At 32.3% G+C, this 15987-nt stretch overlaps 1 protein-coding gene across 1 annotated transcript; it reads right to left on the reverse strand.

Annotated features, from left to right (window-relative positions):
- Positions 1–4074: 4074 nt before the first annotated feature.
- LOC142332818 (uncharacterized) lies at positions 4075–9841 on the reverse strand. Its single transcript, XM_075379432.1, has 4 exons — positions 9695–9841; positions 7058–7207; positions 5215–5364; positions 4075–4170 (listed from the first exon to the last, which is right to left on the reverse strand). Exons 1-4 carry the CDS (start codon positions 9839–9841, stop codon positions 4075–4077), a joined length of 543 nt encoding a protein of 180 aa, XP_075235547.1.
- Positions 9842–15987: the final 6146 nt, after the last annotated feature.

Genomic DNA, 15987 nt, shown 5'->3' on the forward strand with positions numbered 1-15987 from the left:
TTTTTTTGAAGTCTGACGGAAATTCCCCTTTTTCATAAATATTACACACCACATTTTATAATCTATCAATCGCTTCCTCACCTGCACTGCGCAGTAATTCTACAGGTATTCCGTCTATTCCAGGAGCCTTTCTGCCATTTAAATCTTTTAATGCTCTCTTAAATTCAGATCTCAGTATTGTTTCTCCCATTTCCTCCTCAACTTCCTCTATAACACCATTTTCTAATTCATTTCCTCCATATAACTCTTCAATATAGTCCACCCATCTATCGACTTTACCTTTTGTATTATATATTGGTGTACCATCTTTGTTTAACACATTAATAGAATTTAATTTATGTACCCCAAAATTTTCCTTTACTTTCCTGTATGCTCCGTCTATTTTACCAATGTTCATTTCTCTTTCCACTTCTGAACACTTTTCTTTAATCCACTCTTCTTTCGCCAGTTTTCACTTCCTGTTTACAGCATTTCTTAATTGTCGATAGTTCCTTTTACTTTCTTCATCACTAGCATTCTTATATTTTCTACGTTCATCCATCAGCTGCAATACATTCTCTGAAACCCAAGGTTTTCTACCAGTTCTCTTTATTCCGCCAAGTTTGGTTCTGCTGATTTAAGAATTTCCTTTTTAACATTCTCCCATTCTTCTTCTACATTTACTACCTTATCTTTTTTACTCAGACCACTTGCGATGTCCTCCTCAAAAATCTTCTTTACCTCCTCTTCCTCAAGCTTCTCTAAATTCCACCGATTCATCTGACACCTTTTCTTCAGGTTTTTAAACCCCAATCTACATTTCATTATCACCAAATTATGGTCTCTATCAATGTCTGCTCCAGGGTAAGTTTTGCAGTCAACGAGTTGATTTCTAAATCTTTGCTTAACCACGATATAATCTATCTGATACCTTGCAGTATCGCCTGGCTTTTTCCAAGTGTATATTCTTCTATTATGATTTTTAAATTGGGTGTTGGCAATTACTAAATTATACTTCGTGCAAAGCTCTATAAGTCGGTCCCCTCTTTCATTCCTTTTGCCCAGCCCGTATTCACCCACTATATTTCCTTCCTTGCCTTTTCCAATGCTTGCATTCCAATCTCCAACTATTATTAAATTTTCATCTCCTTTTACGTGTTTAATTGCTTCATCAATCTCTTCGTATACACACTCTACCTCATCATCATCATGGGCGCTTATAGGCATATAGCCGTTAACAATCGTTGTCGGTTTAGGTTTTGATTTTATCCTTATTACAATGATTCTATCGCTATGCGTCTTGAAATACTCCACTCTCCTCCCTATCTTCTTGTTCATCCCGAAACCTACTCCTGCCTGCCCATTATTTGACGCTGAGTTAATTACTCTAAAATTACCTGTCCAAAAGTCGCCTTCCTCTTCCCACCGAACCTCACTAATTCCTACTATATCCACCTTCATCCTACCCATTTCCCTTTTTAAATTTTCTAGCCTACCAACCTTTTTCAAGCTTCTAACATTCCACGCTCCGACTCGTAGAATGTTATTTTTTAGTTTTCTGGTGACCCCTTCCTTAGTAGTCCCCATCCGGAGATCCGAACGGGGGACTATTTTACCTCCGGAATATTTTACCAAGGAAGGAGCCTCCATTATTGTTGTGTGAAAATGCAAAGAGCCACATTTTCTTGGAAAAAAAAACAGCTGTAATTTTCCATTGCTTTCAGCTGCGCAGTACTCAGAGGACTGAGTGATATTGATATGTTTAAGTCATTGTGACTCATGCCCCTAACAACTACTGAAAGAGCTGCTGCCCTCTTTCAGGAATCATTCCTTAGTCTGGCTTTCAATAGATACCTCTCCGATATGGTTGTACCTTCGGTCCAGCTACTCTGTATCCCCGAGCACTCAAGCCCCTCACCAACGGCAAGGTCTCATGATTCATAGAGGGGGCTTTTTTTTTTTATATGAATATCATTTGTTAAAAACAGTTTTATTTATATTACAGAAATTTTTGTTTTTGAGGGGAAGAAATGCAAGACTTTTGGGAGGTTTGACAGAGTGTGTCAAACCTCCCATAATTATTTAATTATTGATTTCAGGTTTATTTACAATTCGTGGCAATGTTGGAATCTTACCTTTTTAACACGCAGTCAAACTCGAAATTCTCCAGTGTCCTCACTTGATGGTATCTCTGTACACCAACTACAACATATAGGATTTAAAAATCTTACGTTCTGACTGTCAGAGCTTCCGGTGTTTTCATTTGGTGTCACATCTGTGCCTTACCTAAATGCAGTAGCTCATCTCCGGGTCTGGTAATCTCGTACCTCTTCTAAAATAAAGTATGCAAGAATCTTACTTCTGACTATTGTCTTCTGGTGTCATATTCTTGCCTAACCTTAAATAAATCGGACAGAACACCCGATAGAGAGGGACCTAGTTTTAGGATTATGCGATTTCTTGTCTTGTCAAATACAATAGTTCAAGGACAAAGTGAGGCCTTTTCCTTATACCCAGTGAGGTAGGATCCTTAGGCATATGTCTCGCAGATGCCCTTATTCGGACATGAAATAGGACGTTCAATTTCTTAACAGGTATTCTTGTAAGTAAAGAAATCAATGTTGTTACTAAAATTCATAACTTTTTTTGCACTTTGTGTTTAAATTGTTATATAGGTTTTGAGTACAGACTCACTGTACTACTTGACATGTAGTACTTGTTTGTGTTTTCCTTCATAAGTTATTGACATCTTCAATGATATCATTCATTTGAAGGATTTTTTGCTTCTCTTTTTGGGTTAGTTAAGGGTTACTAGTGGTGATATTAAAACTTCTTTTTGTACTACAGATTTTCCAAAAATTATAAAAGATAGTCTTCCTATCAATTTTCAAAGATTTGTTGCCATGGCTTGTATTTTTTCCTTGTTTACATACAACAGATTGACATTGGAACAATTTTTCTGCTCTCTCTCTCTCACTATTTGTTCTTGTAACACTTTGTCAGTTTTTTTACCAACAGGTATTGGGTGTTCAAGAATGTCTGTAAAGTGCTGACACACTTTCATTCTGATGTGCGTCACACCTACCTGGATAATATGCGTCTCAACACAAGAAGATGTGATTCTTTGTTGTCACTGTTTGTTCATTGTCTTTGAATGACTGAGGCTGTCTTTCCATGTGCACACAGAATAGTGAATATTTCTCATTTAATCCATCTTCATAAGCATGGAGAGTATACACAGACAGTGAAAGACTAGTATTTCATTAGATTTCCCAGTACACTGGTTCCTAATAGATGTAGAGTGAGGCACTAATTGAAGATGTCAGGGAGATGGGATCAGTAAAGGGCTATGAATGAAGTGGTAAACCAACAATAGTCGATGAAGAAAAAAACTAAGACATATCAGCTATACTATGTAATGTAGTCTCAACAAATCCATGCAAAAATTGTCTCAACAGAAAAAACAACTGCAATAAGACAATTTGAAAGTCAGTCTCATCCATATAAATTGAAAGCAATTCACAAGTTATTGGCCACAGACTGTGGGAAATTATGATTATATTTTGGACTATGTTTTCTACACTGATGAATCATGGTTCCATTTTTCAGGATATGTGCATACACAGAACATGATTACGATCTGCCAACAATTTATGCTCAAATTTAATTTAAACTGCCATTGAAATATGTATTAATTTGCCGTGAAAGGAAACTCTAGGAAGTTTCCCTTGTTTTGAGAAAGCTGATACTCTCCATGGCTTCAAAAAGGCAAGTTTGTTTTGCCAAAAAGATTTTTCCACTTTTTTCTCCTTGAATCTCCTAATGGACAGCATCAACAGTTTTAGAGTGCATTTATGTTGCCCCTAACAGTTTCCCATTTTCAAGACTTCTTAGTGTTGGTTCTCATACTGAGATATGTTAGGGTTCAGTTTTTGCCAATTTTTGGATACTGTATTAAGATATGCAGTTTTCTTATTATCAACAGTGAAATTTGCAAGAAAAGTGAAATAAGCTTTTCTTGGATGGAAAATAAACCATCAATTTCATTACAAATTTTTTGTTACTTGGGAGGTAACTGTAAAACCAGTTGGTGGTTTACAGGTGAGTCTGTCCTTTCAGTTTTTCTACTTTCAGCTCTGGTTCTGTGACAGTTGGGACCACAGTATTACCAGCAGAAGTACTACATTCTTCCTGGTTTCAAATAATAATGCATAAATTTCAATATTTTCCACTCATTTTCAGATTTATATTATGCAATAATTATATTACCTTAACATAATCATTTTATTGTAATATAATTATCGCATAATATAATTTAATATAACACACAAAATGATTAAAACCAGTGAGTACTGAAAAACTCCACAGAAATGGAGCTAACAAAATGATTTGTGCAGTACTAATATATATTGCGTAAATCAGTTTGTGTTGTACATTAAATTATATTATTAATGATTCACAACAAGGAAGTACAGAAAAACCTGAGAGAAACATCATAAAACCACATAAAAAATGCTTAGTAACTCATAGAAACCTAATAAACATAATCACTAAAAATTATGCACTAAGTACAGATCTTGGAAAAGCAGCCTTATGGTTCTTATCAAAGACTGAGAGGAATGGTTTTAAAAATTATAATATTTTTTACATTTATTCATTTCTGTGTTTTATGGATGTTTTAACAGCCATAACAGAAAATGCCGTCTGTTGGGGGATAAACAATTTATTACAAAATTTGTTTCAGAAATTGTTATGGCTGTGACATGTGTACAGTAGTGTAAGAGAAGCATTGATGTAGTTTTCTCCGAGGATCACAATGATGATTATAAACCTGGTTTCTGTTAATAGATTATAAGTTCACTGGCAAGACTCGATCAGCTGCATTTCAACAGGTTTGGTGTGTGATGAGCAACAGTATATTCTAGCTCTATGAAGAAGGTATCAAGAAACATTTATGAAACTTGGCATGGAATGTTTATTCTTTTTTTTTAAAAAGCAATGGGTTTTTAGTAGTGACTTGTGATTTGTGTCAGTTCAGCTACAGACCTGTATATACTGTTTTAATCACTTTTTTAATTTTTAATCAAAATAACTAGTATAAAACAAGAATGCTAAACATTAGATAGGCCATTAAACAATAAATGAAAATAACTCTTAGAATAGAAAAATTTAGAATTCTTCTAATAAGGTTTTACATTTTTATCTTAAGCAAAGTTGAAATAGAAAATACCTTACTTGTTTAAATAATATCAATTCATCATAAGTCGTTACATCAGTTACAAACAAATATTCTGTTTGCTCTGTTTCATGCATAATTTTATTTTTTATAATGGAGGATAATGGATCTTCATCCAAAACTGAATTACCAGTTGGTGTATCCATACTCTGCAACAAAATATAAAGTAACAACAAAGTGTGTAACAACAATGGTGGGACTTACAGTTAGTGTGGTTAATAAAATAGTACTGAAAAATAACATCTGATGAAGTCAAGACTAACTATAATGTCACACACAATTAAAGACATGTTCTGAATCAGAGCCCATTCCAAAGCATCAACTTGTGTCCATTATGTGTGTAAATGACTTTAGTTTAACAATAATCTATGTTTATAACAAATACCACTAGAAAACCAGAGATATTTTGGCATAACTGAAAGATCAAGCTTCGTGGACTTTTTTCTCATGTGCAAATCCTTGGTCACAATCACATCGAAGATCGTTTTTGGAATATTTCAGACGTCAGCCATTAAACAAACACCCATTTGATAGTCTGCTTGCAAAAGTTCTTTCACACAAGTACCATTTTCGTTGTTTGAGGGAATTTTCATCAATGAGCATCGAGTAAGGGCTTCGTCGTTGACCTTTTCACGGCCTTCCAAAAACTCCTTCTGTCATCTGTAGACTTGCCTTTATGATAAACACTCATCCCAAAGACCTGTTGAACCACTGGAAAAGTTTCTCCGACAGACTTGTCAAGTTTCACACAAAATTTGATTGCATATCTTTCTTACCGTGAGTGCTGCATCGCGGCTTGTACAAGAGACAAAACAGAGGTTTACGAAATCGCCCATGAGAGTTCAAATAGTTCATAGAGAAAATAAAATTAACAAGTCCTTTAGTGCAAGTAAAAAATAATTTTACAATGTGAGGTCAATTAAAAAAACCAAAACCTTTGCATTATATTCACCATCCGGACTACCTGCATTGAACTGATAACTGCATAAAACAATTTTCATCCAATGAATTTTCTACTTCTCCAGATGCTTTATGTACAAATCCATCCGTTAACTTTTATAGTAGTACAAAAGGGGAGAAAGTCTATGTTCAGACTGTGTATTCAGAATTTACAGTTTTTCAGTAATCAGACGGAAAGGGGGAAGAAAGTCTCATAAGTTAAAGAGGGCCATAGTTAATTTATGGCCATGCTACATAGATTCTAAAGGCTGAGAAACACTTATTTTTCATATGACCAGAAAATAAATTAACTGGTTTATATGAATGCTTATATATTAATGTGCATTATATGAATGCTTATATATTAATGTACAACTATCATCTTTCAGTATAATCACGCTTGATAGCACCAGAACACAGAATATTGAGGGCATTAAAAATAATAGAACAATAGAAAAATGTGTGGGCTTGAGCAACACGTAAATTATTTGGTAAAAGACACAGGTTACAGGTGGATGCATAAAGAAGCACATCAATCCTGTTTGAAAACAAAATGCAGTAACCTAGAATGGGGATTATTGAAAACTAAGACAAAGCTTCTTGTAAGCTTTGTAAACATTAAATATGGGTGTATAATGAAAAATGTGTTATGTAAATTTGTGGATAGAATGAGGCATCAGCTTAATGTATTTTCTTTGTTACATATTGTAAAAAAATATTATCTTCTGCATGAAGGTCTTATGTACAAGAAAAATGGGTAGGGACAATGTGTTCCATCAAAGCTAATTACGTCAACATACACTTTTAAAATCAGTTTTTTACACTTTTAATCAAAATATCTAGTGTTAAACAATAATGCTAAGTATTAGGTAAGCCATTAAACAGTAAATGAAAATATCTTACTTGTCTAGATGTTGTGAGTTTATCATCTGTCATGGCAACAGGTACAAACAAATATTCTATTTGTTCTGTTTCATGCTGGATTTCTTTTTTAATAATGGAGGATAATTGATCTTCATCCAAATATGAATTACCAAATGGTAAATCTATACTCTGCAAAAAAATATAAAGTAATACTAACAATATTTTATTACAGTGGTGGGACTTAAAATTAGCAAGGTTAATGAAATGTTATTGAAAAATAACATTTGTTGAAGTCAAGAGCTTGGTGTCAACTATAATGACACACAATTAAAAACTAAAAAGAATCTAACAAGATATTTTTGGCAAAAGAAAGGTTTTGAGTGATTAGCCAGACTTAAAATGCTTTAAATAAACAAGATTTATTTCACTGAGCAAGTATCACTAAAGCAATCAATAGATGTATAATAGAAGGAAACTAGATAAACATGACTAAATGTCACGCAGCTATAGCTGGGTTCTGAAAAAGTCCTACAACTGTGGGTTGTTTCTGATTCACGGCTTACATACACAACTTAATTTGAGATATTTATCATTTTATTTAAATATAATAATATTTTTTTATTTATTTAATTAAATGATTCTAACAGAAGTGCGTGTGCATACCGTATTTAATTCATGCAAGTGAGGTGGTTCTAGTAGCTACAGTCAGCAATAACTAAATTAATGTAATTTCAAAACTCATATAGGAGAAATTTCACTTATATGGTTGGCAGAATGGTGTAGCCACGAGGCTGAATGCACCAGGTAACAAAGTTTGAGACCCAGCTACACCGACATTTTTTTAACAATTTAAATATTACTTACTCATTTATTTAATTATACCATTCATCAGTGACATCACAACATAGCTGATGACTACAACAGCATTTTTTGGGGTGAGAGTGTGATTTTGCAATAAATGTTTTTTGTAAATATTGTTATTTGTTAATAGTTAAAAAATGTTCCTAAGAAAAATATGACCTTAATTAGGTGAAATTTCAAGATACTGAGGGTGACTGCTCTACAGCCTCATCGCCTTGACCTCGTAAGTTGAAAATTTAATGGCATCAATGCCCCATATATAAAAGTAATCTGACCAAGTTTTGTCATACCCAGTAGTTCTGGAGTTATGAGGTGATTTAGTGACAAACACCGAACACACACATGTATATATGAACATTAATATTCGGAAAATATCCATCTGTTTTTTTTGGGTTCCTTAGGTGTTAAAACATTAAATTTGCATCGCATATGCCCAAACTGGAGCGATTATAATACTTCCCATCCTTAGAGGGGAAAGTAAAATGAAATTTATGCTTTACATAAAATGATTTCAGTTCAAAAACACAAGCAGAGGGAAAACTGGATATATTTCCATAAATATGTTTCATTTTTTATTATCGTGGTTTGAGAAAACTTAAAAAATACAGAATCTAACTAATGCATGAATTCTTGTGTACATTATACGAACAGTACACAAATGCAAATGAATACTTTTATAAGGAATTTCATTTAATTAGTTTAGTAATAATTTATTAGAGAGTTCAAATCCTTCATAAAGAAGATAAAATTAAGAAGGCCTTAGTGAAAGTAAAAAATAGTTCTACAATGTGGAGGTCTATTAAAAACCCAAACCATTGGATTCAGTGCACCATTTGGTTTATTTGCACTCAACAAGTAACTGTGTAAAACAATTTCCATCTACTGAATTTTCTGCTTCTCTTGTATTGTGTTTATGTACCAATCAATCTATTAAATTTTACAGGAGTATTTTAAGGGGAGAAAGTCCATAAAGTATTCAGATTGAATGAAGGAAAAAAGACTCATAAGTTAAGAAGGCCTGCATTCATTTTTTGCAATGCTATGCAGAATCAAAGAGCTGAAAACACTTATTTTTCCTACAGTCTTAAAATAAAATGATTTTCACAGAAATAATTCGTCTGTGTGTGTGCTTCCATAATAGTATTCAACAGGCATCTTTCTGTATAATCACTTTTGATAGGGCCAGAACATAGGAGGAATATTGTAGGCATTAAAAGTAATAGATCAATAGAATAATGGGCTTGGGCACCATCTAAATTATTTGGTAAAAGACATAGGTCAAAGATGGATGCATAAAGAAACACATCAATCTTGTTTGAAAACAAAAATGCAGTGGCCTAGAATGGGGATTATTGAAAACCATGATAAAGTTTCTTGTAATTGAACATTACTCGTAAAAGGAACATCACTTTGTACCGTTTTACTACAATCTTTGTAAACAGTATTAAGTATGGTGTAAAATGAAAAGTGAATTAGTCAGCTTTATGAATAGGATGAGGCATCAGCTCAATGTATTTTCTTTATGACATACTGTTGTAAAAAAATGTTAATCTTCTGCATGAAGGAATTACATACATGAAAAATGGGTAGGGGCAATGTGTTCCATCCTCAAAGCTAATTACCTCAACATAATCTTTTACAATCACTTTTTACTTTTTTAATCTAAGTATCTAATGTTAAACAAGAATGCTAAACAGTAGGTAGGCCATAAGCAGTAAATGAAAATAACTAGATGAATAGAAAATTTTTGTAAATTTTAATAATAAATAGGTTTTACTTTTTTAATTTAGCATAGTTAAAGTAAAAATAGCTTACTTGTTTAGATATTGTCAGTTCATCTTCTGTCATGGCGACAGGTACAAACAAATATTCTGTTTGCTCTGTTTCATGCTTGATTTCTATTTTAATACTGGACAATAATGGATCTTCATCAAAAAATGAATTACCAATTGGTGCATCCATACTATGCAATAAAACTATAAAATAATAATAATATTAGTTTACTTCCACGTAAATACAAAAATGATAATAATATCTGTTATCATTATAGACTAACTACAATAATAATATTTTCTTTAACTACTTTCAGAACTTCTTTGCACCATATTATCAATAGCTTCTTTACTAAGATCAGAAAAAAATTAACATAACCGTGTTAAGTTAAAAATCTATTGGAAAACTTAGTTTAATTTTAATAATGCACTTACAAATTGACAACTTATACTTGCCGAAAAATTTATAGTACAATTTATAACTCGCCAAAGAATAATATAGCAATTATTTTTATTTTTATTTTTTTGACATATTTTGGTCCTAGTATGTAACTTAATTTTGTGACAGAATAGAAAAGTATACTTCGGATAATATCGGAGGCGTTCAGTAAACATAGCAAAATTAAAAAAAACTTAACTTTAAAAAGGTCTTATTTAAAAAAAGTTTTAACTGTTTTCTGATTTTAAGAGAATACTATGGCCGACAAAATTTAGATCTCTTCAAACATAAAAAAATTAATTAACATACAACATTAACAATAGACATGCTAGCTAGTACCTAGTGAACATCATTTCATGTCAATTGTTGATTTTTTGTACCATCAGTGCCACAGTTTAGTGTCATAATTTTGCAATATTGACCAAACAATGTGATAATACATTAAAATGGTATCTTAGCATGTAATTAACACCTGATGTCCAAATCTGATAAGACATCTGATTAGAAATAATCAGTTGATTATGGAGTTTCTTTTTTTTTTCTTTTTGACCAATGAATATTGATCAACTTGCAATAATGATGAAAGCATCTCTTCATAAATAAATTATGTAATTTTATTGTTCAAGAGATATTAACCAATTAACCAATTATAGAGATATAATTGGTTAATAGGGCAAATCAATCTCTGATTTGAAGTTGTGTTTCATGGTAAATTGTCAAAGGAGGAAGAATTTTTCTCACTCTATTTAGCTCGCACAAACATTTTTTTGTTCACAATTATTTTGGTGACATATTATTTTGAATATCATGATAAGCATGTTTATAAACAAAATATTCAGCAACATCACATTCTGTCAATGTAAATTCATTGCTACAATCTAACCTGAAAATTTATCATTCTAAAGCATAAGCTCTAAGAGCAAGTTTATAATCCAGTGCGATCAAAAAGTGACGATACATCTATATAAACGATTATATGTTGAAGGATTTTATTCTGTACACTATTATTTTTTGTTAACTGTGTTCACTGTCTTTGAATGATTAAGTCTTTCCATGTGCAATCAGAATTGTATGAACTTTAAAACAGAGAATTTTTCTCATTTAATACATTTTTCATACACAGGCAATGAAAAGACTAGTTTTGTATTAGATTTTCAGGTACACCGGTTCCTAATCGATATAGTGTAAGAGCACTAATTGAAGATGTCAAGGAGTTGGGATTGGTAAAGGACTATGTATGACGTGGTAGAAGATCAGTACTTTATAAAGAAAAACTTCAAATTTCATGTTGTAAGACATATCAGCTGCTATGTGATGTAGTCCCAACAAGTCCATGCAGAAGTTGACCCAACAGAAAAAACAACTGCACAAGAGGCAATTCATAAGAAGCTCAGACTCAGCCCATACAAAGCAAAAGCAATTCAGAGATTATTTGCTACAGACTGTGGAAAGTAAATTCAATACAGGGAATGATTTCAACAGTTTCTAGCAGAAAATTATGATTATTCTTTGGACTACATTTTCTATACTGATGAGATACGGTTCAATTTATCAGGGTACATGGCACAACCAGAACATGCTTATGATCAGCCAACAATTTAAGCACAAATTTAATTTAAACTACCATTTAAATATGCATTACAATCTCTGTGAAAGGAAAAATCTAAGAAGTTTCCAAGTTTTGAGAAAGCTGATGCTTCAAAAAGGCAAGTATGTCTTGCTAAATGATTGCAGATATCAAGTAGGAATTGCAAAATATCATTCCACTTTTTTCTATCCTTCTTGAATCTCTTAATGAACAGCATCAACAGTTTTATTATGCATTGGTGTTGCCCCTAACAGTTTTCCATTCTTAAAGACTGCTTAAACATTGGTTCTCATGCTGAGATATGAAAGAGTTCACTTTTCACCAATTTTGGAATTCTGTATTAAATTTAGAATCGCAGTATTCATGTCATCAACGTGATAAGTGCAACACAAGTGAAATAAGCTTTTATTGGATGGAAAATAGACCAATAAGTTTCTTTGGAAGTTTTCTGTAATTTGGGAGGTGTTTGTAAAACAGTTGGTGGTCAACAGGTGAGACTATCCTTTCTGTTTTTCTTTCACCTCTGGTTCTGTGACACTTGGTTCCACAGTATTATCAGCAAAAGTACTGCATTCTTCGTGGTTTCTGATGCTAATGCAAAATTTTAATATATTTCGCTCGTTTCAGATTTATATTATGCAATAATTATATTATGGTAGAATTATCATTTTATTATAATTATTGCATAATGTGATTTAATATATACAACTAAATGATCCAAACCAATGTGTACTGACAAAACAAAAAGAAATTGAGGTAACAAAATGATTTATGCAAATATAATATACTACTATCTACATAAATAATTTTATGATTTATATTAAATTATATTATGAATGATTCAAAACAAGGAAATAGTGAAAACCCCCAAGGAAAAACTGCATAAGATCACATAAAAAATCCCTAGGAACCCCATAGAAACCTCAAATGTCAACTAAAAATTAATCATGAACTATAGCTCCTAGAGAAGTAGCCTCATGGCTCTTATCAAAGACCAATAGGAATGGCATTAATAAGTATAATATTTCTTACATTTATTCATTTTGTGTTTTATGCTGTTTCTACAGCTATAATAGAATACGCCATGTGTTGGAAGAAAAACAATTTGTTGTTACAGAATTTAACGAGGCTGTCACATGTACAGCACCATAAGAGAAGCATTGAAATAGCTTTCTCTGAGTACAAGAATGTTCATTATAAATCTAGTTCCTGTAAATAGAATATAAGCACACTTGTAAGACTCAATCAGCTCCATTTCAATAGGTTTGGTGTGTGATGAGCAACAGTATATTTTGGCTGTATGAAGAACAACAAAAAGAAACCTTTTATAAAATGAGATGTTATTGAAAAATAACATCTGATGAAGACAACAGCTTGGAGCTAACTATAATGTCCCATACAGTTTAAGTGATGTTCTGGATCACAGTACATTCCAAAGCATCAATTTATGTTGGTTATATATGCAAATTACTTTCACTTAAAAATAATCGATATTTATAACAAATACAGTAACGAACAAATTAATCCGAACAAAGGGAATTTTTATTCTGCTGTAAGGAATTTTCATTCTGTGGCAGACTGCTTGCTGGTTTGGTGTATATGAATTATGATGTTAATTCATATACATACAGAATCAGTAGTTTTTATGCTTTTATAATTCACTGTCAATTAGTTTTTGGTGACCTTGTGAGTTTCTGTTGTAAGTTTCTTATACCTTTCTAGTTAATACAATGCATATAACCCCACTAACGCGGTCAAAAATTGTTGCTCTGTCCCAACACACACAAATGACTCAAAGACAGATTGCTAATGAGTGTATTATGGTTTTTTTTTGTCTTCAGTCACTTGACTGGTTTGATGCAGCTCTCCAAGATTCCCTATCTAGTGCTAGTCGTTTCATTTTGGTATACCTCCTACATCCTACATCCCTAACAATTTGTTTTACATATTCCAAACAGTGTCTGCCTGCACAATTTTTTCCTTCTACCTGTCCCTCCAATATTAAAGTGACTACTCCAGGATGCCTTAATATATGGCCTATAATTCTGTCTCTTCTTTTAACTATATTTTTCCAAATGCTTCTTTCTTCTTCGATTTGCCACAACACCTGTTCATTTATCACTTTATCCACCCATCTAATTTTTAACATTCTCCTATAGCACCGCATTTCAGAAGCTTTTCTTCTCCGCAATCTTTTCTTCTCAGGTACTCTGAATCATCCACAAGTTTCACTTTCATATAAAGCTACGCTCCAAACATATACTTTCAAAAATATTTCCTGATGTTTAAATTAATTTTTGATGTAAATATATTATATTTCTGACTGAAGGCTCATTTTGCCTGTGCTATTCGGAATTTTAATCGCACCTGCTTCATCCATCTTTAGTAATTCTACTTCCCAAGTAACAAAATTCTTTAACCTCCATAATCTTTTCTCGTCCTATTTTTACATTCAGTGGTCCATCTTCGTTATTTCTACTATATCATTACTTTAGTTTTGTTCTTGATTTTTTTTCATGCGGTAGTTCTTGCATAGGACTTCATCTATGCCGTTCATTGTTCCTTCTAAATCCTTTTTACTCTCAGCTAGAATTACTACATCATCAGCAAATCGTAGCATCTTTATCTTTTCACCTTGTACTGTTACTCTAGATTTTGATTGTTATTTAACATAATTAAACTGCTAGTTCTATGTAAAGATTAAAACGTAACAGGGATAGGGGATAGGCAATGGGGATAGTATGGGGTTAGGTACTGTAAATGAAATCGTGAAAAGGTTTAGGGAAAAGGTACCACCTCTCCAAAGCGAAAAGGAAAATGTGGATGGAAAAAGAAAGTCACGCCTACACAAGATCGATTACTAATAAGAAAAAGCAAAATTAATCCACGATTTTCATCTGTTGACCTTAATAGGGACTTGAGAGCCAGTGGGACTAATGTTTCTGTGACAGTTCATAGGATAGTTGGCAGTGGGAAGGATTGCTCGGAAACCTAAAGAGAAGCAGTTACTGACACAGTTTATGAAGACAAAAAGACTTCAATGGGCAGAGGAACATAAAGAATCAACATAAAGAAGAACATAAAGAATGGTAAGGGAAGGGTAAGGGACGATGTGTTTCTATTATCACTTTATTTTTACACTTTTAATCAAAACATCTCATGTTAAACAAGAATGTTAAACATTAGGTAGGCCATTAAACAGTAAATGAAAATATCTCAAGTAGAAAAAAGAGAAATCTTACAATAAGTAGGTTTTACATTTTTAACTTAAACCAATTAGAGTAAAAAATAGCTTACTTGTTTAGATATTAATTTATAATCTGCAGTGGAAACAGGTAGAAACAACTTTTCTGTTTGCTCTGTTTCATGCTTGATTTCTTTTTTAATACTGAAGAATAATGCATTGTCATTCAAAAATGAATTATCAGTTGGGGCATCCATACTCTGCAACAAAATATAAATTAATAATTGGTGTGGTTAATGAAATGTTACTGAAAAATAACATCTGATGAAGTCAAGAGCTTGGAAAACTAAGTATAATGACACAGACAATTTAAGACATTTCTGGATCAGAGTGCATTCCAAAGAATTAACCTGTGTTGGTTATGTATGTGAATGACTTACTACAAAAATATCCAATCTTAATAATAAATACCACAAAAAACAAGAGTTTTATGACATAACTGAATGATCAATGAGTCTCTAAATCTCAAAAAAATGTATATGAGTAGGCAATAACAGTAGAGGTCATTGTTTTTTATTACCTAAAACGATACAATTTTTGGCAATAGAAAAGTTTTCACTGGATATATAGACTTCGATGCTTAAATAAACAAGGATTATTACACGTTTTGTAAGTATTAATGGAAGAGAATTTAGTTTTAAAAAAGAAGAAAAGCTAATTTTTACAGAATCAAAAAATGTACATATAAGAAACAATAATCAAAGAATAAGACACCAGTAACATAAAATAAAGAAGTCTTCCATGAGTTATTAGAACAGTGAGTACTCGAGTCAAAAGGGGGTATCCTAACCTGACCCTAGTAATAATTTCCTCACACAACAATGTTGGACTGATAAATGCCAACGTAAACACATAACAGATATTTTGAATGAAAATTTCAGGAGAAGCAAGCAATTAACTAAACATAGAAATTTATTATGTTTCTGGTAATGCCAGATTACATATGTTTTGCGTGGTACAAAGATGCCATTGTGAAAAGGTTAAAATTTAACAGAAAAAATTAATTACCTCTTCTTATAGAAAGTTTACAAGAACCTTTTACAACTATCTTATAGAGAATTAAAC

Source organism: Lycorma delicatula, chromosome 12 (assembly GCF_047948215.1).
Source record: "Lycorma delicatula isolate Av1 chromosome 12, ASM4794821v1, whole genome shotgun sequence".
Taxonomy (NCBI): domain Eukaryota; kingdom Metazoa; phylum Arthropoda; class Insecta; order Hemiptera; family Fulgoridae; genus Lycorma; species Lycorma delicatula.